Here is a 23,724-nt window from a genome sequence, read left to right on the forward strand (position 1 = left end):
ATTTTCCAAACCTCCAGGCTTGTGTTTCATTCCTAATTATTTATTCTCAAAGGGGTCCTGAGGAAGATATGGAAAGGACCACATTTTGAACTTCTGCATTTTTTTACAAGTCAATGTTCTTTCCTGCCATGAATATAGGAAATGGATCCCAGGGCTTCATTTTCTCCCTTGATCACAACACAGCACAGAAGGCAGACAACACAGGGTCACTGGCAAAGGCACTTGTCTTGGTCTCATCTGGTGATGACTGGCTATTGACTGCATCTGTGTCGTCTCGCCCTGCCACTGGACTCCCAGCAAGTGTGACTTCATCAGAAGCTAAAAGAAGACAGAAGTGTCAGTGACTAAGGACTCCAGCTGGCTCCCCTGCAAGGGGACGCCACTGGAGCTAGGCCCCAGGAACACAATCTGACCGCTCTGTATAATAAAGTCTTTACAGCTAAGTGTACCTCCACAAGCCCCACCCTTCTCTACCATTTGTTCTACTGAGCTGAGCTACCATGTCACACGCCTGTACTGCTGAACAAATTCACATGACCTTGCTGGTCTACAACTGTCCCTGTGCCCCAAACAGCAAGGCCATGGGGGATGAGGTTCAGATCTGGTACCATGTACTGGGTATGTGGCACTGCTTGTCCTTGACTGCTAAGTTACTTACTCCCTGAGTCTTGTGCTCCTAATCTGTAAAATGGGAGAAACTAGTAATTGGATTGATGATTTATATCAAGCTATTAACACAGGGTCCCATGAGGAGAAAAAAACTCCAACAGCCAATGTGTCTACCTGCGGGAGGCCAGAGAGCAGGCTGGGACTGGGATGCCTCTGGGATGTGGTTTGGGAGAGGAGAGAGTGGGATTAGAGAGCTGTGGCTACAGGAGGCGGGATGACAGAGGCTGTCCCCAGCTCTGCTGCCTGCCCACCCTGCAGCATCTTAGATTTGGTCCCATGTGTGTTGGACTGAGGCTTGAGTGCATCTAGCATCCCAGAAAGCAATCAATCAAATCTGCTCTCCCCACATCAGTAGGTTTCGACGGTGTGGGATGGGGGCTGTTCACACCTCAGGCTGCTCCACAAATCCGCATCAGGATCAGTTTCGTTTTAAGAGCTGAAGAGCGTTAGGCAGCTTCAGACTGTGAAAGGCCCTATTTGATAAAATACTTCATGAATATGGGAGGTGACTCAGAAATCCGGGGCTTCTGGGCCAGTCTCCAGTCTTGTGTCCTCAGACACAGAAGAGGTGAAGATGGAGCAAAGCAGGTGATCTCCTGGGTGGCAGAACCTGCCTCGGGGCAGCGACAGAGGACCAGTTATGTGCAGAGTTTAGGGAGGGTCTAAAGTGACATGGAATCGAGGTCCCTAGAACTCTCACATGTACATTTTTGTTTTCAATTATGGCATTCTTACGGAATGTGGTCTAAATGGAGTGGCTAAGTACAGGTGCCACTAAAGGTTCACCTGATAGCCACGGCCTCTCCCCGCTCTGCCACCACTTAGGACACATGAACGCAAATACTGAATCATGTTCAGCCAGCAACTGTTACCTATCTAAGTAATAGAGTTGGTGCATTTTCTTTTCCTTTTTGTTTTTGTGCTGATTTTATTATTTTTAATAACCATTATTTCTTTCATTTTTAACTATGGGGTTTATTGCGCTACTAGGTTTCTTGGAAACCTGATACTTACTCTAATTTCAAAAGTGATTAAACTTCTCAGAAATGGGCCGTGCACACTGAATGCTGGGAGAGTGTGTCAGAAGAGCTCCGGTTCCCTTTTATGCCAGCATCGCAGTGCAGAATTGCAGAACGCAGTGTGGGGTTTTTGTTTGTTTGTTTTCTACTGAAAACACTTGGGATTCATTATCAGGTTTATCGTCTATGAATTACTAACCCCCACACAGCTGGGATAATCTAAACATGAAACCTAAATCCAATGAACTTCATTGTTCCTGAAGAATTTAGAGGAAACCTTAGGATTTTCAGAATGTCAAGGTCACTGAAGTTATTCTGTATATATGCAAAAATATAAGATAACTGTAATTTGATACCATTTAAATGATATATAATACTATATAAATGTGAGCTTGGGTATGTAACAGTACAAGTGATAGGGAACTAAGCTACCATGTGAAGGACACTGGTTTTGTTTGTTTGTTTGTTTAATTTCCTTACTCTTTTAGAATATATTTCAAGGACTGGAGAGGTGGCTCAGCAGTTAAGAGCACTGGCTATTTTTCTAGAGGAGCAGGATTTAATTCCCAGAACCTAAATGGCAGTCCACAGCAGCCTATAACTCCAGTCCCAGGGGATTTTTCATTCCATTATTGCCTCCACAAGCACAGTACATATGTGCTGCATGCGCATATGTGCAAGCAAACTACCTATGCACATATACATATGAGATATGTATATGAATACAAAAACAAATAAAAATACAAGTGAAAACAAAATAAAAATAAAATAAAATTTATGTCAAAGACTAATGGAAAGTAAAAAGCAGTATAAAAATACATGCACACAAACACACATTCATGTGTATGTGTGATACTCCCGTTTGTGTAAGAGAAATCATGTATACCTTTGTGCACACAAAGCTGTGCACTCAGTTTTTAAAACATTAGTCTCTCTGGGTGATAAACCACAGGGGAGTTCATTTTCTTCCTTTGGTTTATCTGTACTTTCTGTTATGAAAAATAAGTAAGAAGTATATGTTAACAAAGAAATACTCTTTGGTTAGACAAACCACACAGCCCAGTTCTAAAAGCAGCACACTTGGAAACAGACTGGACACACATAAATGAAAACAGTGTCTGTAGACAATATACCACTAGGCAGACATCACTGTGTGCACTAGACTGCCAGTTAAGAGGGCATGGGGGATGGTACTGTGGCCTTTGCTAGGAAAGTAGGTCAGAGTCTAGAGAAATGTTACTGTCTTGGGGAATAGCGGTTGGATCTCAACCATTCCTGGCTAATCAGGGCAGGGCTCTGGGAGTCTACCAGGTGTGATAAGAGTTTACAAGCAGATATTCTAACACTTGAGAATAAAATCATCCTATTCCCCTCACGCATTGCTACATCTGTCCTACTCCCTAGATAACAAAACAGGGAAGATCACATCTGGCTCCATCACTGCCACACTGTGAGTGGGCCAGAAGGTTTGGACAAAGCATGGACACAGACAAACTCTTCAGTCTTCTTCATCTGCAAGACTTTGCCGCACTCCAGTGTGACCCTATCAGAAGCTTTGCATATTCTAATATTTGGCAGCCAAGAGGCATATTGTTGGCTCAATCCCTGGACCTTTATCTAATTTTCCTGGGTCACCCTTCAGCTATGTGACATTACCTGACTCTGGAAGAAGGATAGGCAATAAGCTAGCCAAATCCGAGTGTGGCCAGAAAAAATGGGGCCATGGGTCTCAGAAATGAAGATGACTGTGGAAGAGAGGTAAGGGTTCAATTCCATCAAAGAAAAGAGAAATCTAAGTGAGGGTACAAAGGGCACAATGGCATCTCCAGGATATGGAGAGAGGGTGTCACTGGAGGTCTGTCTCCTGTTTCTTCTCCATGGGCAAGGGAGCCCGTGTAGTGGAGGAAACACAGCTCCAACTTCCAGAACCTATATGCCCTTGAGCGATCGGAGCAGATTCTCTGCCCAGTTCTGCTGTCCAGTGACAGCAGGGTCTCCTCAGCTACAAGGCTTCCCAGGTGCTATGTGTGTAGCGGCATCACCCATGCCTACCACCAGTGCCTGATGCTCTATGAGAAGACGCCTACATAGATCCTTTCTTGTTCTGCTCATCTCATGCTCTCTGTGGTGGTTTGACTGAGCATGTCTCCAGTCAGCTCATGTATTCGGATACATGGCCTCCAGTTGCTGGTGCTGTTTGGGTAGGCAAGGGCTTGCTTGCTGGAGAAAGTATGTGACTGGTATGTGCTCTTTGAGAGTTTAGAGACTCACACCATTTTTAGTTCAGGTCCTCTGCTTTGTGTTTGAGGATTACAATTAAGCCTTCAGCTTCCTACTCCAGCTGGCATGCATATGCATTCTGAGTGCCACCCGTCTCTACTCTGCCATTCCGGATTCTCATCACTATGGAGCCATTAGCCAAAAGAAACTCTTCTTTTGTAAGTCCCGGTGTTTAATCACAACCACAGAAAAGTAACTAAGACACACACTACATACAGAAGGTCTTTTTCTGTAAGCTACTAAACATAAGTAGAACTGTATGCACTATTACAGTTGTGTGCATAACTACACATTTATTTCCAAATGAGCCCTGGGCAAATAGTGGCTGTCATATAAACGTCTGGAGTCACGGGACTGACTCCTGTTCGATGCATTCCTAAGAACAACTATGTGAAGTAGGTTCTGCAGACTAACAAAACCAAATGCTTGTGACAGACTAACACACCCCTAGTAATTCTGGATTCCACTGCTCTGTCTTTATGATGGCTCCTGAACCCAGCAGCTTATTAGAATCGTGGTAAAGCTAACCATCAATTCAGAGTCACAGACCCCATGCTAGACCTCCTGAACTGTCTTCAGGGTGAGGCCCAGCTATCTGTCTGCCCACAAGCTATCTCACAGGAGCTTCTGTCACCCTCATACCCACTGCTCGCATGGGATCCACCTCTGGTGTGGCATCCCTGCCATGGCCTCCAGTGTGACAACAGTGACATTAGAGGCTGACCCTAGCACTGACAATCCACATTTATCTTTTCGTAACCCTCGAGCTTGTGCAGAGTCCATTTATACTTCCAGGTCCTGTTTGTATAGAGCCTGGCTGGGTTCACAGCCAAACTTCCAAAAAGCCCGAGGTTAAGAACAGCTGTGGCACTCCTGAGTCCTGGGTAAGAGATGGTAAGAGATGTATGGAAAGTTTGATGGTCACACTTTGGAAAGACTCAGGAAGGCCTGAGAGCTGAGTATGGCACCCAGCCTTCCTGGATAGCTAGCTGGCCACAAACAGCTGAGCCCCAGTTAATTGGATGTCTGGAAAGACTCTGTGTTGCCTAGACTCTGTAAAGTAAGGGGTCAGGATCCTGGCAGTTAAGTGACCACAACCCTATCCAAGAAGCACTCTAACAGGGGGATTGTAAATGGTGGGAAAGCTGTCCTGCTTTGGAAGAGACAAGTGAGAAGTGACTTAGCAGGGCCATAGCAAGTACTCCACAAACCCTAAACTTGATGAGGAGAGAGACCATAACCTTTAACACTCTCTGGAGGAACAATTCAGAGCTGGTTTGAAGAAGTCCTTCAAACGAACTTTACCTGCAGGGAACCTAGCAAGAAGATACCTCTGACTGTGGTTTCTAAGGAGGAGTCACCTCCAGAGAGGGACCCAGGCCACTTGCCTAAGCATTGTATGCTGGTCAGCCTGAAAAGCATTGCTCTAGAGTTGGGAGATTCAGTTAGGAGACAAGTTAAGGCAAGCTGAAATTTGCAAAAAGCATTAATAGGGGGCCTGACTGCATGCCAGAAGAGCCTGCCAGCAGAGGCAGTTGGAAGGGCAACTTTTTAGTCAATACTGAAAGGCAGTTGCTTAAATATCTAAGCAAACATACCCCAGTTCCTCTCTGGCTCAATATTCCCTTTTTAATCATACTGAAGAGGTCTTCTCACAGACTAACACCCAAATTCACTGTCTAAGGAAAGAGAAGCCTGTTGTTGAAGTGTTCCCGGGGTTCTATAGGTCTGGCTTCTACCCAGAGCTTCTAATCGTCACAGCAGAAGGTTGCTTAATATGGTTGAAGGAGAAATTAGGCTGGCCCTCAAGGAGGCATATGCACAGGGCTCCTGGGTGCTGCCAGGGCTCTGAGATTTTTTTTTTCAGGAGAAATGGCACCTACCAGGGCAAGAAGGTTTCAAAGCTTTGTCTGCATCTGACACCCATGAGCCAAGTCAGCTAGAAAAGCATGCCCAAGAGAGCCACTGCGTGTGACAGGTAGCCAGATGGTGAGGTGGGCACAGATGTGACCAATGAGTGGAGTCCTGTGTGTTCACCCAGTCCCCTGATGCATGGGACACAAGTAGCTCCTAAAGTGGCGAGGCCTTCTGACCTACGTTCTGAGTCTTAGTGGGCTCTGGCTGCCCATGGGAACACTTTCCCTCACGATGTTGCCCAAGTAAGGAGGTGTTGGGAGGAGAGATCACTACTTTGGTGGAGCTATATCCTCAGAACTGAAATATTTCTTCCTGGAGGAAAGAAGAAGGGTGACACAATTCAGGAAAACAGTAAAGCTTAGAAGGCTGAGGAGGCTCTGAAATCTGTGATTCACACAGCCTTTCCAAGGCTGCAGTGAGAGAAGACTCTTGAGTGGAGCCTCCTGCAAGCTGGGTAAGAAGTTTTAGGGATCATCACTCATGCTGGGTGGGCCTTTTAATGATGTAGTAACTTACGATTCACCAAGTCTTCTGTGATTGGATGAAATCATGCCTTTAGTTTATCATCGGCGCCCTCCCTGGGGTTATGTCTCCTCAGGGAATATCACACAGCTGCCTAAGAGCTAGGCAGGCCTGCGGACCTTCAAGACTAGCAGTGGAACCAGGCTGAAATCGCACAGTAGAAATGGTACGGAGGAAAGAGCTGCATCTGCTGCCTACCCCAGAGAGAAGGAGATTGCCTACACCATGGGACACTCAAGTCACACTACAAGGCTGTGGTGGTTTGAATGAAAATGGCCCCCATAGATGCGTAGGTGCTGAGGGGCATTATAGGAGGTGTAGCTTTGTTGGAGGAAGTGTGTCAATGTTGGGGGAAGGGCGAGAGCAGGCTTTGAGGTTTTCTGCCTGCATACTGCCATGCTTCCCGCTATGACAATAATGGACTGAACCTCTGAACTGTGAGCTAGCCCCAATGAAATGTTTCCTTTATAAGAGTTGCTGCAGTCATGGTGTCTCTTCACAGCAATGGAAACTCTAAATAAGACACAGGGAAAGTTGTGAAAGGGTTTGGGTGGTTGTAGAGCCATGATCCATATGGCTGCCTGCTACATCCACTCCAACAGTGACAAGCGCGACAGGCCCCAAAAACCTGGGCACTGTCCCGAGGAGAAAAGTTCACAGAAACTTAGTCTCCTGGAACCGTGGCATCTTGTATTACGAATGCTCCAATGTCCTTGCTTTAGTTGGTAAATGGATCTGTGTGCTTTCCCTTAATACTGCTTTATTACAAGTGCTCCTAAGGAGTGATTTTTTTTAACATATAGCTAAGTTAGATTCTAGGCACTCCTTGATCCAACCCTGGGCATGGATAGCTAAGTCACTGCCCTACACAGAAATTTACCATTATCTAGGAAGAAGGAAGTTTGTGATCTAAGGAGGAACCAGAGTAGAAACTTAGAACTATAGATAGCTGAGTTACACCCATACACAAGTATTTACAATGGCCTAGGGGGATGGGGGACTATACAAATAGACTAGAATAGGAAATATGGCAAGGGCACGAAAACCTTGCCCCTGGCTTCTAAGATTAAGTGGATCTTAGGTGGAGATGTTTTTGATCCCTGTAGTTAACATTGAATTTTATCCCAGTTGGTTCCTGCTGGTCCTTCTGTGTTTGCATTCCTCTGTTTTGTGTAAGAATCCAGTAACTTCATTGTACCTTGCCGGTGTGTCACCCAACTTCCCTATTTTCTTATGTATAAAAAGTTTGATGCTCGATTTGACAAGTTACATTCAGATCCACATTCCCTTGTGTTGAGTCTGTTTATCACCCCAATTCCTGCCGACTCTATGCCCATCTGCAGGAACCCCTGATTCCCACGGATTGACCAGGGCCAATTAGGCCCGGTCCATAGCAGCTGTCTGCACACTTCATGGGTTCTCTAGTACACACCTGATGGTTTATCACTCACCCACCATACATATACTACTTGCTACTCATGTGGAGCTACATTCCCATGTGATCTGTCATTAGCATCCACACTAATTTCACTTAGTTAAGAGAAATCATCTCAGGCAGTGCTCAGAGCAATTTGAGGAAACATGACTAAGCACAGGAAAGTAAAAACCGTTGTCTTGACCCGAAGTAGACTCACATGCATGTGGTCTGCTCACATCAGCCAATCCTAGAGATCAAGGTGGGCTCCTCTCATACACTAGTTGTTAGCCTTATATAAATCACAGAGCCTTTCCGAGTTCCCAGTTTCCCGCCTTTGTTGCTGGAGTGGGTAAGCCATTGCTCTGTCCTATGACTGAAGTGTCAAATCAGATAACTGAGCAAAATCCCTCCCGCAGAGTCATCAATCAAATGCTAGCTCTCTCCCTTCCAATTTTCCCCAAATAGAGGTGGTTTCTCTTTCTCCTCTCATCAGCCTGTGTGCAGAAAAGCAGCAATTGGATGAAACACAGAATCTGGGAAGCAGGGAGTTACTTTGACTCCTGCCTCTAAACAAGATGCCCAGTCCTACCCGGTCCCACTGGTGATCTGCCATGGAAGAGCTCTGTGTAACAAAGTCTTCAAAATCCAACTGTTGACCTTCCCGGGGCCTGAAAAGCTTATAGACCTACTCTCCTGGGCAATACTGCTGGGCATGGTGGTGTACACCTTTAATCCCAGCACTCAGGAGGCAGATGCGGGCAGATTTCTGAGTTCGAGGCCAGCCTGGTCTACAAAGTGAGTTCCAGGACATCCAGGGCCACACAGAGAAACCCTGTCTCGAAAAACAAAAAAAAAAAAACAAAAAAAAAACCAAAAAAAAAAAACAAAAAAAAAAAAACAACAAAAAAAAAAAAGAATTCCAATACTGGAAGTCTCTTCCTTTTGAAAGGCTCACAAACCCTTGAACTGCCTCACACTTCCTGCTCATCCATCCTGCATGTGGATTGGGAGGCCCAAGGCCAAAGCCTCTGGAACTCCTGAATTATTTCTTTCCCTGTATCCCTTACCACTCCCATCCTCTTCCAATGCTTTCCAGGAAAACAAAACAAAACAAACAAACAAACAAAAACAACAACAACAAAAACCAAATTCCGGTCTCCCTTGAACTCTCTAACCCTGTGACATCTTAGTGCATGGTACTGCCAGGAAGCTCCAGTCCAGGGAGCCATGCAACCTGCATTCCAGCAACCTGCATCCCAGCTTCAGCTTCAGGACAGCACCTCCAGCCTTCCATGGTCTTCTCCACTCCTCAGCTTTTTCCCTGGCTTCCAACCCTATCCAAAACGATCTTCCTTTTTTTCCATGTTTTCAATCTGGTTCTCTTGACATAAACACAATCCAATGAAATGAATGATCTCCTGCACTTAGTCTGGCAAAACCCAGCAAATCCTAGGACAGTACCTGGCCTGGTCACTCTGTTTTTGGAGTGAAGAGAAACATTTGTTGTGTGCATCTATGACTGTATCATCTTGTCCTTTATAGGACTGACAATACATGCAGGCCTAGGATGTCTGGGAGCACAGAAGAGAGAGAGAGAAATGTCCCCTGGCCATCATGGGTGACCTTCTTTCTCAGCTTCTCATAAGCCAGGACCCCAAATTCCCCTCATCCTTGATTCTAAATAAGGGAATCACAAGTTTTCCTCTGTGATCTCTCTCCAGAGTTGAACTGATGATCCTCTCTTAGCCTTGACGCCTGGGATCAAACCAGAGGGGAATCGTTAGGTCCTGGGAGAATGCCCAATAATGAGGGCTCACATGTCACTCAAGAAACTTTATCTGCTAAAAATGACAGCAGCTGAGTGCCTCATGCCATTTCTAGTTCACTTTCTTGGCTTCCTGCTGCAAAAGATGTGAGCTCTCAAGGGCTGCTCCAGGTGCCACGCCTGCAGCCTGCAGCCTCTGTTCTGTCATCTTGGACTCTAACCCTCTGCAATCATAAGCCCAAAGAAACCCTTCCTTCTGTAAGTTGCCTCGGTCAGGATGTTTTACTACAGCAACACAAAAAGCAGCTAAGACAATGTGAATAGCCTGGTTTGAAGAGGGTGACAGTGGTTGCCTCTGCGCTGGCTCCACTTCTGGGTCTCCATTCTTCCTCTAACTATACGCTGGAAGCCACATCTTGTTATTCTTGAGACTGGCTTCTAAGAGAAGTGAAGAACTCATCAAGATGAGACAAGTATGCCTTCTTTTTACTACTAAGTGTGGAGCTCTTAATGCCCACTTCCTGCTGGTCACGCATACAGGACACAACCTCAAAGCATAGCCCTGGGAACCATATGCTCCACTTTGCTCTTTCGTCCCCACCACAGGAAGGCATGCCACTGAGGGTTCTGGTGTCACTTGGTAGGTAGGTAGATATTAACATATCTTGAGCATTTGTTTCTTTGCAGGTATTGGCTAAAGCTGTCCTTGGCATCTGGGTGGGGGTAGCTCAACAGCAAAGCTCATTGAGAAATCAGTAAGAAGAAAGTCGGGTGCATCCTCCCCTAGGACCCTAAATTCTACCCAGACTGGCCTTTCCTGGATCTTTCTACCACTAGTTCCAGTGAGACACATCCTATCTAACCTGTGGTCTTACATGGGGTTACAGAGCTGAGCGTGGGTATCTGGTGAGGGTATCTAGTACACACACTTACCGTCTGCTGGATCACTGTTGTAGACTTGCTGCTGGTGGTGGTCCATGTTGCTCAGGACAGCACGGGGCTTCTTGACTTGGTTTCTAGGAGTACTTGCTTCTGCAAAAAAGCACGAGAGAAGGCACCATGAGACTGGGATGTAAGAGTCCAGGGAAAGAAAGCTGAGCTGTCTTATTTATAATAGCCAGAAGCTGGAAAGAACCTAGATGTCCCTTAACAGAAGAATGGATACAGAAAATGTGGTACATTTACACAATGGAGTACTACTCAGCTATTAAAAACAATGAGTTTATGAAATTCTTGGACAAATGGATGTATCTGGATGATATCATCCTTAGTGAGGTAACCCAATCACAAAAGAAGTCATTAGATATGCACTCAATGATAAGTGGATATTAGCCCAGAAACATAGAACACCCAAGATACAATTTGCAAAACACAAGACAATCAAGAAGAGGGAAGACCAAAGGTGGATACTTCATTCCTCCTTAGAATAGGGAACAAAATACCCATGAAAGGAGTTACAGAGACAAAGTTTGGAGCTAAGACGAAAGGATGGACCATCCAGAGACTACCCCACCTGGGGAATCCATCCCATAATCAGCCACCAAACCCAGACACTATTGTGTATGCCAGAAAGATTTTGCTGAAGGGACTCTGGTATAGCTGTCTCGTATGAGGCTATACCAGTGCCTGGCAAATACAAAAGTGGATGCTCACAATCATCTATAAGATGGAACACAGGGACCCCAATGGAGAAGCTAGAGAAAGCACCCAAGGAGCTGAAGGGGTCTGCAATCCTATAGGTGGAACAACAATATGAACTGACCAGTACCCCCCAGAGTTCGTATCTCTAGCTGCATATGTAGCAGAAGATGGCCTAGTTAGCCATCACCGGGAAGAGAGGCCCCTTGGTCTTGCAAACTTTATACGCCCCAGTACAGGGGAACACCAGGGCCAAGAAGTGGGAATGGGTGGGTAGAGGAGCAGGGCGCGGGGGGGGGGGGGGTGGTATAGGGAACTTTCAGGATAGCATTTGAAAGGTATATAAAGAAAATATCTAATAAAAATATTATTAAAAAAAGAAAAGAAAAGAAGAAAAAAGAAAAGGAAATAAAGAAAAGAAAAGAAAAGAAAAGAAAAGAAAAGAAAAGAAAAGAAAAGAAAAGAAAAGAAAAAAGAAAGCTGAGCCGAGCCTTGCGGCTTTCCACTGCCTGGCTTTTGCCTGGCTGACCCAATGACCTAATGACCACTTCAGACACATCTGAAGGGCTCAGTGAGAAGCATCCAGCACTGGGACAAGCAGATTTTCTTACCCTTCCCATCAGCGAGAGCTGAAGGTCGCCCCATGATCTCAACCTCGGTGGCATTCAGGTTCCGGATCAGGAAGTATGTGGTCATTTTTCCTTTCCCCTTCACCTCTATCTCCCCTCTCGTGACAATTTCAAACCCTTTGTTTTCCAGAGCCCTAGATGAAGAAAACCAAATGTGTCAGGTATTAAAGACCAGAGACAAGTCCTGGACCCACAGCAAGGAGGGCGGATCTGAGGTGACACCTACAGCCTGTGGGGACATCAGGGTGAGGGACCCAATGGGGAAGGGGAGAGGTATGAAGGACCAGTGTAATGAGCAAGGTGCCAAAGGCTGGGAGTGGCCATAGGGGACCCACAGACCTGTCTCTACCCTGCCATTTGTTTTTTTCTCTTCAGCGTCCTAGTTTTGTGTATGTACTTATGCTCAGGCATTTCCATAAAACCTCCCCTTCTGGATACTGACACCCGCCCCCTAGTCTCCTGCATCCCACTCTCTAAGTCTGCTGGTGGGAGAGTAGAATGGTTAGAGCAGGAGTCTGAATCTCACCCAGACTCCCCCTCCCCACAAACCTCCTACATCCCATTCTCTAAGTCTGCTGGTGGGAGAGTAGAATGGTTAGAGCAGGAGTCTGAATCTCACCCAGCTCTTCCTGACCTTCTCAGAGCCGAGGTAAACTGTTTTGTTGTTGGTTGTTTTGTTTTGTTTTCTTAGATTTCTTTCCTTTGCTCTTTTTTTATTGAAATAAATTTTTCAACACACTATATTCTGATCAAGTTTTTCCCTTCCTTATCTCCTACAATCCTCCCACCATCCAACTCCATGCACTCTCTCTCTCTCTCTCCCTCCCTCCCTCACAGTGAAATTAAAAACAAAAACAACAAACTAACAAAAGAAATTCCACTGGATTTTTTAAATGTGTTTCACGTGAATAAGAGTGACAGTGGCTTTTCTTCACAGAGCTTTTCATTCAACAGCAAAGGAGTTCACCAGTAGAAACTTAAATATAAATGTGGCCAATCCTATCTACTCAAGAGACAGTGTCAGGTTTGTTCTTTACATCTTGACATTTGTTCTACTTCAAAAACAACTATGAGTTCTCTTTCTTCCTTTGCCAAATCAAGCCGATAAGATTTTTTCTCTGAAAGACCAAGGAGTGACTGCTTCAGGCACCATGAGCTGCAATCTCTGTCATGATTGCCTGACTCTTCCACTCACAGAGACATTAGCTGTAGAAAATATATAAATAAAGGCATAGCTCTTGTATCACAGAAACCTCACTGCTAAATTCTAGCTTCTGTTTGGGGTCACACACACACACACACACACACACACACACACACACACACACACATAAGTTGCTTCTTCATCCAGCTCAGCACAGGTTGTTTCCCCAAAGTCCCATTGTCTTGTCCCAATAAAAGGTTTTTTTTTTTCCTATTTTTTTTAACAAATTGGATTTGCCCTAGGGGTTATAGGATTGAAAATAAGTTATGGTAGAAGGCTTATAATATTTCCTGCAGCCCCAGAGAAGAAGCAGCCCCAGAAGCAGCCCCTTCCTTTCCTGTCCTTCCCCATGCTGCTAGGCAGTAGGACAGCTCTGGGAAACTGAGGCCTGAGTAAGTGGATAACTGACCTGTGGGCTGTGGGGCTCAGATGCACTTTGTTGGGAAGCCCGTGACTTTCCATCCTAGAGGCCGTGTTTACGGTGTCACCAAACAGGCAGTACCGGGGCATCTTGTCTCCCACAACACCTGCTAAGACTGGTCCAGTATGGATTCCCACTCTGATCTGTGTAGAGAGAACTTCACTGAAAGGAGAACACGGAATCTTCCTGCCTTTGCTTTGAAGGCATGGTTCAGAGCTAATGAAAAGACGCCTATTAAAGCGGTTAGCTCTGTGACAAGTGCACATGTCGCTGCGACCATTTCTGAAATGAAATGTAGAAGAGTCCACAAAGTTATCTTGTGCCCTTTTCTAGTTAGCGTTCCCCAACCTGCTGTGAGCATAATTAAAGCGTTCCTTTTGGAGGGAGAAGGGAAGCCTTCGAGTCTTAGAAAGCTAATGCAGCATAGAAGGATGGGGAATCTCATAAAGCCCTGAGGTTCCAAGGCCCCCCAAAGGTTGTAAAAGTTGCAATGTCTGTGGGAAAGGGGGGCTGTCTCTGCAGGAGCTACCTGAAAACAGTGCGGAGTTGGGGTCCAGGTAAGCAGCCTCCCTCAGCTGCCACTACTGCTTGGGTAGGCTTCATAGTGTTACAGCTGCATTTGATGCTCCTGCAAGTATCCCCAATAAACTCACTGCCTCACAAAGCTAATCTTAGCTCAAGTGCTCCTTTAGTCTGTTACTGGTGTCCCACACAAGATCAATATTTGTTTATGTCTCTCAGGGAAAGTCCCACAACCCCACCCACCTCCCAAAAGAGAGCATTGATTTCTTATTTTATCAAAGAGTAATTTATATCTGGATCCGTGTAAACAACATTTTTTTCCAGATTCCTTTAGGGTGTCACATATATCCATAGTCATAATTTTTATTGCCCAATAGGAAGACTGGAAGAATTCATTCCTCCATGCTCCTCTTTGTAAATATTTAGGTTATTTCCAGTTTGAAGCTATGATAAGTATAGAATCTATAAACACTTTGTGAGATACATTTTGAACATGTGCTTTAATTCTTTTCAGGCAAAGTAACCTAAAAATGTAGATAGATGCCACCTGTGTCATAAAACAAATGTCTGTTTAATTTTCAGTAAAGTCAAACTTCACCAAATTATCCAAGTTTGCCTCTCCAGGTCCCCATTTTTATCAGTAACAGTTTACACCTCAGCTGGGCTCTGAGCTGTGGGGACATGCCAGACAAGCATTTCCCCAAGCCAGAATTATAGCATCATTGGCTGCTCAGTAAAGCCAAGTCCCCGGCTCTGATACTTGAACAAATTACAAATGAGGTGTGCTCAGCACCATCCTGTCACAGAGAAGATTATCCTTGAGCCACAGGAAAGTCTCAAGAGCCAATAGCCTCCTCTGGGGTCTGGGGAGGCTGAGCCTTCTTTGTAGCTTTCCTGCTTAGGAGCACGAACAAGAGAAGGATGATGGATGATGCTCTGTGAACACTGAAGCACACCCCAGACCTGACCGGGGCAGACTAGAACTTGATGTTGTGCGATCTTTGTCTTAAATAAAGAGCTCCTTTGCTCCCTACCTGTATGGGTTCCCCAGTGACAGGATTCATCACTTCTTTTGCAGAAATTCTCATCCCCAGAGCAAAATTAGCAACTCTTTGAGCATGGCTTTCAACGGGTACTGGTACTCCACCTACCACCATGTAAGCATCACCTATTGTTTCTACCTGCCGGAGTAGGGGATGGGGTGGGGGTAAGGGGTAGAGGGGTGGGGCAAAAAACAGTGTTTAATAAGCACTACAAACACCTACAGCCACAAACACAACTACAACACCAAACACTTACATGTGCCTGCCATTTCCTAGATATTGCCAATAAGATCTTTTTAAGCTATTGATTCTTCGCTGTGGAAATAAAGAGCAGAAAGGAACACAGGACGACCAAAAGCTCTTTATGATTTTTTTGTTTTTGGTTTTCTTTCAGTGTCAGGGATGGAACCCAGGGTCCCACACAGCTAAGCAAGCAACTTCCTTTGAACCATACCTCGACCTCCTTTCTGCTTTTGGAAAAAAGATGAATCCCAGAGAAGATGAAGTTCCTGGGTGGTCATATGATAGTCTATATTAGATAATAAATTATGTAGATGAGACTCTCTGTTGAGCAGGAGACTAAATGCCTAGGAAAGTGCCGTTTGCTGCTCACAGGCACCAAAATACCATCTGAGCATGGGTATTAAGAGAGGAAGAATTCCTAAACCACTTCTCTCAGTCGCTGTGTGCCTTCTCCTTTTCAGAATGGTGCAGACACAGTAAAGGAAGATGGGCTTAAGTTCCTCTCTAACCTGATTCTAGAAGCAGGCCACATCATACCCATGCACACCCACACTCTCGCACAGGTGCGTGTGTGCACATACACACAGACAGACAGACAGATACACATATTCTCTCTCACACACATACCTCTTTCTCTCTTTCTCTCTCTCTCTCTCTCTCTCTCTCTCTCTCTCTCTCTCTCACACACACACACACACACACACACACACACACACACACTTACTTTATAGACATCATGGATGTTGGTTAACCTGTCAAACTTGGAGTACATTGAGTTGAGCATGTTCACTATTTGGATAGGTTCACAGGCCGCACAGATGTTGGTGAATGTCACAACATCGCTGAAAAGGATGGTACACGTCTCGAATTCTCCTGCAACAGGAACCATGTCAGTGGTAGCCAAGGATACAGAATAATAGTTCTATGAATTTTGATTTTGGTGCCTGCTGAAGTCCAAGCCTGCCTGTGCCTTGGGGGAACTGTGCTGGCTACCATCCATGGTTCCCCATCTAGTCAACAGATATGAGCACTTACGTTGAGTTTCTGCTGTGAGAAAGTCATTATCCCACAAGAATCATGGCCCATGAAATAGGCACAAGGAGCTCCAGGCCTCAGCGAGCTCCTGGGCTCGCTGAGTGATGGAGGCAGCCAGGTGAGGGCACAAATGCTCCACTGAGGAGTGGCAGGTGCTGTGGGCTAAGAGAAATGGCCACTAGCAAGGGTCCACTTGCTTTGCTCCAAGAGCAGAACCTGAACTTCAGGTATGCCTGCGCTGGGTCTGGAGGAGTCTGCCTAGGTAAATGGCATGGCTGCCCCATTCTCTTATTTCTTTCCTTTTCTAGCATGGTCCCTAATGAGACTAACTTCTACAAGGCAGACAAAGGTTCTGATTAGTTAATTTGCATTTCAGTTTAGTCCCTAGCGTACTCCACAAATGGGACCCTGCTATCTGATCCTATGTCTCAGCGACTCCTGATTTGCTCTAATCCAGTCTTTGCTGGGGCTATTGCAGTGTGAGGTGTGCCTTGGGCCTTGGGGCCTGCACACGTGCTGTCTCTGCCTGCGCCACACTTCTCATCTCAGTGAGAACTAAGATGGGAGACTATACTGATACCTGCTGCCTGTTAGTGTGTCGAGCAGGGCTTGGCTTGGGTAGATGCTCAAGAACCATGTACTAAGTGGACAGCTGAAACCCAGAACATGGTGGGTGCCTTCTGCATTGTTTATCACTCTGCACTGATCTCTGTCACATGACTACCATTCCTGCTTCCACTTTCTCAGCCTTCTCATCTCAGTTTATTTTTTAAATTGTTTTTATTCTCATTATGGCCATGTTCTAAATTGAAAATAAGGGTTTTTTTTATCTAATACATTCTGACCACGGTTTCCCCACCCTCACCTCCTCCCAGATTCTCCTCTCCTCCACAACCATCACAGGTGACTCCAGCTTGTGTCAACTTGACAAAACTAACCAGATAATCTTACGTCATTCATGGAGCCTAAAATTAGCTATTACAGTGCCATAGATTCCAGACCTATATGGCTCTATACTAGAGCTTTCTATTTAGTTCTGCCTACAATTCCTACCACATACTGTTCTTGTTATGACAAATTCTGCAGATATCTCACACTCGATGCTTCTATACTGACCTGACTGCCATTGCCTCAGGCCTGATTGTCTTGTGTGTGTGTGTGTGTGTGTGTGTGTGTGTGTGTGTTGGGTATAGATGAAAGTTCAGGTGCATGAGCCCAGAGATCAGAAGAAAGAGTTGGGTACCTTCTTCTACTGCTCTCTGACTTACTTCCTTGAAGCAAGGTCTCTTGCTGCTCTAGAAGTTCACCTTTTCCTAGCCTGGCTGGCCAGTGAGCTCTTGCATCTACCTGTCTCTTACTCCTCTAACCCCAGTGCTGTGGTTATTGGTACATATAGCTTTTTATGTGGATGCTCAGGATTTGAACTCAGTTTCTCTCACTGTGCGGCTCAGTTTTCTTTCACTTTCTTCTGGGTAGTCATATAGCACTGTTTATGTGGGTAATGGGATTTGAACTGGGTCCTCATGTTTACGGAGCAAGTGCTCTTACCCTGAGCCATATTCCCAACGCTCTATTTCATCTTGAGATAAATCATCACAGGTTTCTAGACTAGCAACCTCAGAGTCCTCACCACCACCCCTCCCTACTACAGGAGGATAAAATCTTGCTGGTTTCCCTCACCGAGTCTCAGCACAGGCCTTTATTACCAACTGCTGTGTGATGAGCACCCAGGCTTCCCTCCTCTTCACTACACCACAGTCAAAACTGGCATAGCAGAATTGGTCATACCACTTCTACTATAAGGAAAATGAACTTGGGAACAGAGACATGCTCAGAGGGTAAGATTACCTACTGTGATTACCTGTAACCCTAAGGGTGGGGTTGGGGAAGGCAGAGACAGGTAGACATGAGATCTCACTGACCAGCCAGAATAGTTGAAAAAAATAAGCTTGAATGCCTCAGTCCAAATCCTCAACAGGCACATAAGAAACCTATGAAGAGCCATCCCAAAGCCTGAATGTGGTGAGGGTTAGATACAAGAGGATTTCTGAGGCTTGCTGTCCTCTAGCATAACTCTGGTACCAGTGAGAGGCTTTGTCTCGATGTAAGAAGACAGAGAAGAATAGAGACAGACATCTCTGACCTCCATGTGCATATAGGCATATGCTCCAACACACACATATGCCTATACAACACACACTCACTTCAGTGAGTCCTCACTGTCTACAAAATGACATACAATCTCCTTTTCTATGAGAACCCAGAGTCATCACTGCAGCTCCGGAGCCTCCTTGTTTATGTCCTGCTCTGGAAACAATCCAGACTCTACTCCTATTATCTTTCTTATCTTCAATCTAGAGAAGAGAAATGAAGGAGATGCGGGTTAACCACTTAGCCCACTTAGCGGTGCCACTTCTAAATGATATAATCATGTCCAGATCTGCCAAGGTTCAAAGTTTACACCACTTAGCGTGAGCACGCTCTTCCCTATACTCCAAGGTCACCTTAAAAGAAAGAGTACCGTACCTGCCGCCACCTTTTTGCCCTCCTTGAGCTGGTTGGCCACATGTTCAGGCAGCATGGCATACAGCAAGGTCTCTGTCTTCTTCTTTTCAATGGCCAGGTGATTGGAAAGGACACGCAACTCCTCCTTCTTCTTCTCCAGTTGGCAGGACAGTTCCATCTCTGCCAGCCTCTGCTGGTTGAGGAGGATGAGATCCCTGGTCGTGTCGTGGGGAGCGATGTCGGAAAGATGCATCTTGCTCTCCTCCAGCTCTTGCAGGCTGCGGAGCTTTGGAGAACACATGAAGACCATGCACTTCAGAGACTCCATCCAGATCATCTGACCTGCCCATCACAGGGAGGAATGTGACAATACGGAATGTCTCCAAGGTGGAGCAAGAGGCAAGCATTGTCCACATCATGTGCCCTTTATCCCCCCAGTGCACAGCCTGCTCCATCCTTCTTAGCCGTATGTCATGAGAATCGTCTACACTTCTGTCTCCATTCACTCATCTGCCACTCTCTGCCCAGCAACTCTTCCCGTGACTGCAGTTCTGAGCTTGAGATGCCAACCCCAGCAGCTAGGTCTTCTCTTTGCTTTGCTCTTTTACCATCTCAGGTGTGAACCTAATGTTCCCTCTGGAAATCTTGCTGCCTGAGGCTTTTGGCCACTGATGCCTCTCTGAGTTTCTCTATTTATTTGACATTTTCCTTCAGTCTTTGTCCACCCCTACTCCTAGCACTTATGGTACTAGACAGAGACTCTCAATGCTACAGGAGGAGAAAGGCAATGACTGCCAGCTGCAAACCCTGTGACCTTCAACAGTGACCTGCCTCCAAGATACACTTTTCAGTATGTGTGAAATAGTGGCATGAATGTCATGGGAGGAACCAACTACTTTGTGATTAGATTTAAGGCCTGATCCCTGAGATGGCACCCACATCTGACACTGCTAAATTGGTCAACAACCTGACACTAGATAGGTCATGGACATGATAAATAATACTATTATTCTGCTAAAGAAGCATGCCAATAAAATGACTTCTAATGGCATAGTGCTACATATGTTATACATACGCATACATACATAATGCCACAGATCAATTCCTCACTCAACCCACATCAAGAGAAGCTTTTTGTATCAGGTGAGAAATTGATGCAGAAATTCAATGTGCAGAGAGGAAGAGACTTTAGATAGCTCAGTGCTAAATTGGATGTCTTCTTTAAATCCCGCTTCAAGGCTCAGGGGATGATGAGGTAGAAATATTCTAAGAGCCAGAGAGGGTCGACAACTCTATGGAAAGAATGTCTTCCAGACACCACATATGAGCTCTCAGAGGCTGCCAGCATTCACAGGACCCACATAGGTTCAAGCTAGATGGGGACCCAGGGCTGAGGGGAGGAAGTGGACATAATCTCCTAGCCCCAACCAAGAAGCTGTCTACAGTTGATACCTGCTATCCATGAAGTCACCCTGGGTATATCAACCACACTTCAGAGTGGGATCCGTGTCCAGGAGTAATTGGCCCACACAAACAGACTCAATGCTATTTTTATAGACTTTTTGTCTCATTTCTTTTTTGTGTGTCTTATTTGCATTTTGTTTGCTTCTTTTGGTTTCTGGTGAGAGAGAGAGAGAGAGAGAGAGAGAGAGAGTGTGTGTGTGTGTCTGTGTGTGTGTGTTGCATGTGGTTTTTGGTATCTTATTTTTCCCTTTTCCTTTTAGTGATATATTTTTAAAGAAAGAGAACATGAAGTTGGGTGGGTAGGAGGCAGAAAGGATCTGAGAGGGATTGGAGAAAGAGAAAAACATGATGAAAAAACATTGTATGGAAAACAATTTCAATAAAAAAATCAATTTACTATATGGTCTATTAAGTCCACTTCTCTATATGCTCAAAAGGACTGAGATACTGCATTCAAGGAGATAGCTATTTGGATATCTATAGTCACAGCCAGTCACAGTAGCCAGAGGAAGTAAGACAATCAACACATCTATCAACAGATGGGTGGATAGAGACAAGGAGGCAATGGGATATTGCTCAGCCTAAAGGAAAAAGGAAATGGGCCAATTGCAGAGGAACAGGTCCTACAAGACGCTACTTCCTTACATAGTACCTAGAGCAGCCACAGGTCCCAGAGATGAAGGGAGAAAGTCAGTCACTGAAGGGACAGGGAGCAACTGTTTAATAGTCACAGAGTTTGAATTTGGCAGATATTTAAAATGTTCCAGAGATGAATAGGGCAGTGTATGTACAAACTATGAACATTCTTAATATGAATCACCTATACTATAGATTAAAATATAGAAAAACTTCTATCATAATTCAAACAAAACCAAAATGTGTTCCCTACCCAGTAGGTCAGATGAGTTTGTTGTTTTAGAAAGGATAGATATTAAATTAATATAATATTATCTCTCATGTAACAGAGAGCAGAATTTTATAACTATAGAATTTATAATTACAATTGCATATTTTAGTATACAGATTGGTCATATCATATACTGTTTGAATGCATATATGTTTCAATATAATATGCTTACATGTATCTATACATTTATTATTTAATCCATTTATGTCTAAACCAGAAATGTTTAAAAATATAAAATGTTATTTACTGGTCGGGCCAAGTATAAATATCAGGGGGGAGAAAGCCCCACTTGTTCTCAATATAGTCCCTTCCCTGGCTTGAGGGAAGTTGAAAAGCTGTCTTCCCATTCTGGCTGACCTAACAGGGAGAAAGAGAAGGAATGAGCTCTTACCCCGGAGTTTGAGTGTCGGCTGGCTCTTCCATGCTTCGGGCATCATCTCTCTTCGTGTCTTCAAGATAAACTGACTGTTAATGAACTTGCAGATGCTGGAGATGTTGAAAGTAACTTGAGGGTGGACGATGGAGAAATACTCATCTAGACCAAACTTCTGGGTCAAGATTCCAGGGACATACTTCTGAATATTCACTCCAGCTTGCTTGACCCTTAGCTATCCACAGAGGACACGTGTCAGTCTGGAGAACAAGAAGCGACTTCTACCCTTAGCTTTCCCTTAGATATGACATCTTGGCCCTGCTTGGTGAGTCACTGAGATGAAGGAGGGCCAGTAATGGAATAAACACACCAGGACTGTAATTTAATGTCAGCTGCAGTCAGATCTGCAGCTAACGTTGGAAGAGGCATGAAATAGGTTGAGGTGATCAGAAGTATAGTCAACAAGGCCAGTAGATCTTCATTCTATGCTCTCTCTCTCTCCCAGGACAATGTTTCTCTGCTCCTCTAGAGAATGCCCAAAAGAAGTGTGGAATGGGGACATTGACATCACATGTCTAATACCAGCATAGTGCTTCAGGGCCTTTACAAACCATAAGAACTCAGGCAAGCTACAAAACAAACCTCGTGTATCATTCCGTTTCTGTTATTCTGTACCCAAAAGTTGAAAGGGGACCATTTAGAGCAGGTTGGATTGAGAACATTAATGGCACAAGTAATAGTAACCTTGTGGCTCTGAAGAATTGCTGGCATTCATTGACTTATAATTCTGCCTAGGGGTGTGTATTTACCGCTGTAATACCATCACTTCTCTGAGGGAAGATACTGTCCTTAGGTAAGTGCATGTCGTCGTTAGTGTTCATGCTGTAGTCAGCTGGCAGTGGCATGCAGATGAGTTCCAATAAACACTAGAGATATTCATAGTGGCTGACCTGGCACTTTTGACTAAATTCATTTTTGCCTACATGCCCTTTAGGTAAAAAAATTTTTAAAGTCAGCTCAGTTCCTGTGTCTACATCATCTATATCTACATATGGTTTGCTTTGTCACTCGCTACGTAGCCCATGCTGATTGTGAACTTAACTCTTGCCTCAGCCTCCTGAGTGCTAGGATTACGGATGTGAGCTGTCACATGCAAGCTCAAGAAAAAGAAAGATATTTTTATCCTGGGAAACTGATAGCAATCAAATTTAAATGCTCATTCTCACAGCCACCTCCACCCCACTCCCACCCTCCCCACCCCCCAGAACACAGCATAACGCTCTACTAAGACGCAGGAAATGAAGCAGGATGGGATTGCGGGTCTGCTGCAGTCACAGGGGGTGGCAGGTCACTTTTACGACCATGGGTATAGGCTGCAGTCTTGGTGTGTCTTTCTGGAGTGAATTTTAAAGTCTTCCTCCAGCTTTTCTTTCTGATCATAAGCTTTCCCATTTGTTCGCTGGTTCAACTCCCTTGCTATGTTTACCTTAAGAAGATCATGAATTCCAGACGAGCCTATAACATAAAGGAACGTCAGGAGACCCTCCAGGGCAGAGTCTAGTCTCTTGAGCCCTGTGAACTCAGGGATCTAAGACCTTACAGCTGTAATGGTGGTGAACTGGACTCTCCAACCCTGATTTACGCCCTATCCCAAGCTTCTGAGTGAAAGGGTCTCTTACTGCTTCGTCAAAGACAACGTGGAAAGGAAAAGCATTGCAGAACACCTCCTCTTCAATCCACAGTCTCTCAGGAAAGACAGGCTGGAAGGTGTCCCCAAGGGGCCCTGGACACAGAGAAAGAAAGCCCTAATGAGCGGCCCTCACAGAGCTGCTCAGACAGGGTTAGAATCTTAAGTGTGTCACAGGCTGAGTGTGATTCCCACTCTTTAGCACAGGCTCCCTCAGCTTCTCCAGATGGCCACTGCAATTATTGTCCAAATTAAAACAAACAGAAAATTTGCGACCAGGTTGAGAAGCCCTCCTGCCCCCTGCCAAGTTTCTGCCTGCTGCTGAAGAGTTAGTTTCTGGGCCAATTGAGTCTGTCTCACCATGAAAACAGAGCTGGCATTGAGACGGTGACAAGCGGACAATGAGCCAGAAGAGGAGCGAGTGTGTGTCGGGCCCAGCATCAGGGACATTTGCCATGGAGCTT

At 45.1% G+C, this 23,724-nt stretch overlaps 1 protein-coding gene across 6 annotated transcripts in view; it reads right to left on the minus strand.

Annotated features, from left to right (window-relative positions):
* Positions 1-23,724, minus strand: part of Gucy1b2 (guanylate cyclase 1, soluble, beta 2) — an 83,357-nt gene that overhangs the window by 19,714 nt on the left and 39,919 nt on the right. For 2 of the 6 annotated variants that reach the window (XM_006518987.4, XM_006518988.2), the window contains 9 exons: positions 23,253-23,356; positions 21,592-21,808; positions 18,851-19,171; positions 16,014-16,162; positions 15,038-15,184; positions 13,470-13,624; positions 11,839-11,990; positions 10,523-10,621; positions 20-318 (listed from right to left, as the gene is read on the minus strand). In XM_006518987.4, the coding sequence (XP_006519050.1) occupies positions 173-318; positions 10,523-10,621; positions 11,839-11,990; positions 13,470-13,624; positions 15,038-15,184; positions 16,014-16,162; positions 18,851-19,171; positions 21,592-21,808; positions 23,253-23,356 (1,490 nt within the window). In that variant the 3' untranslated portion in view covers positions 20-172. Of the gene's footprint in view, positions 1-19; positions 319-8,912; positions 10,028-10,522; positions 10,622-11,838; positions 11,991-13,469; positions 13,625-15,037; positions 15,185-16,013; positions 16,163-18,850; positions 19,172-21,591; positions 21,809-23,252; positions 23,357-23,724 lie in introns of those variants that run through there. The other 4 variants (NM_001204340.1, NM_172810.3, XM_006518985.4 and 1 more) reach the window with 3 other exon arrangements.

The sequence above is a fragment of the Mus musculus genome, chromosome 14 (assembly GCF_000001635.26).
Source record: "Mus musculus strain C57BL/6J chromosome 14, GRCm38.p6 C57BL/6J".
Taxonomy (NCBI): domain Eukaryota; kingdom Metazoa; phylum Chordata; class Mammalia; order Rodentia; family Muridae; genus Mus; species Mus musculus.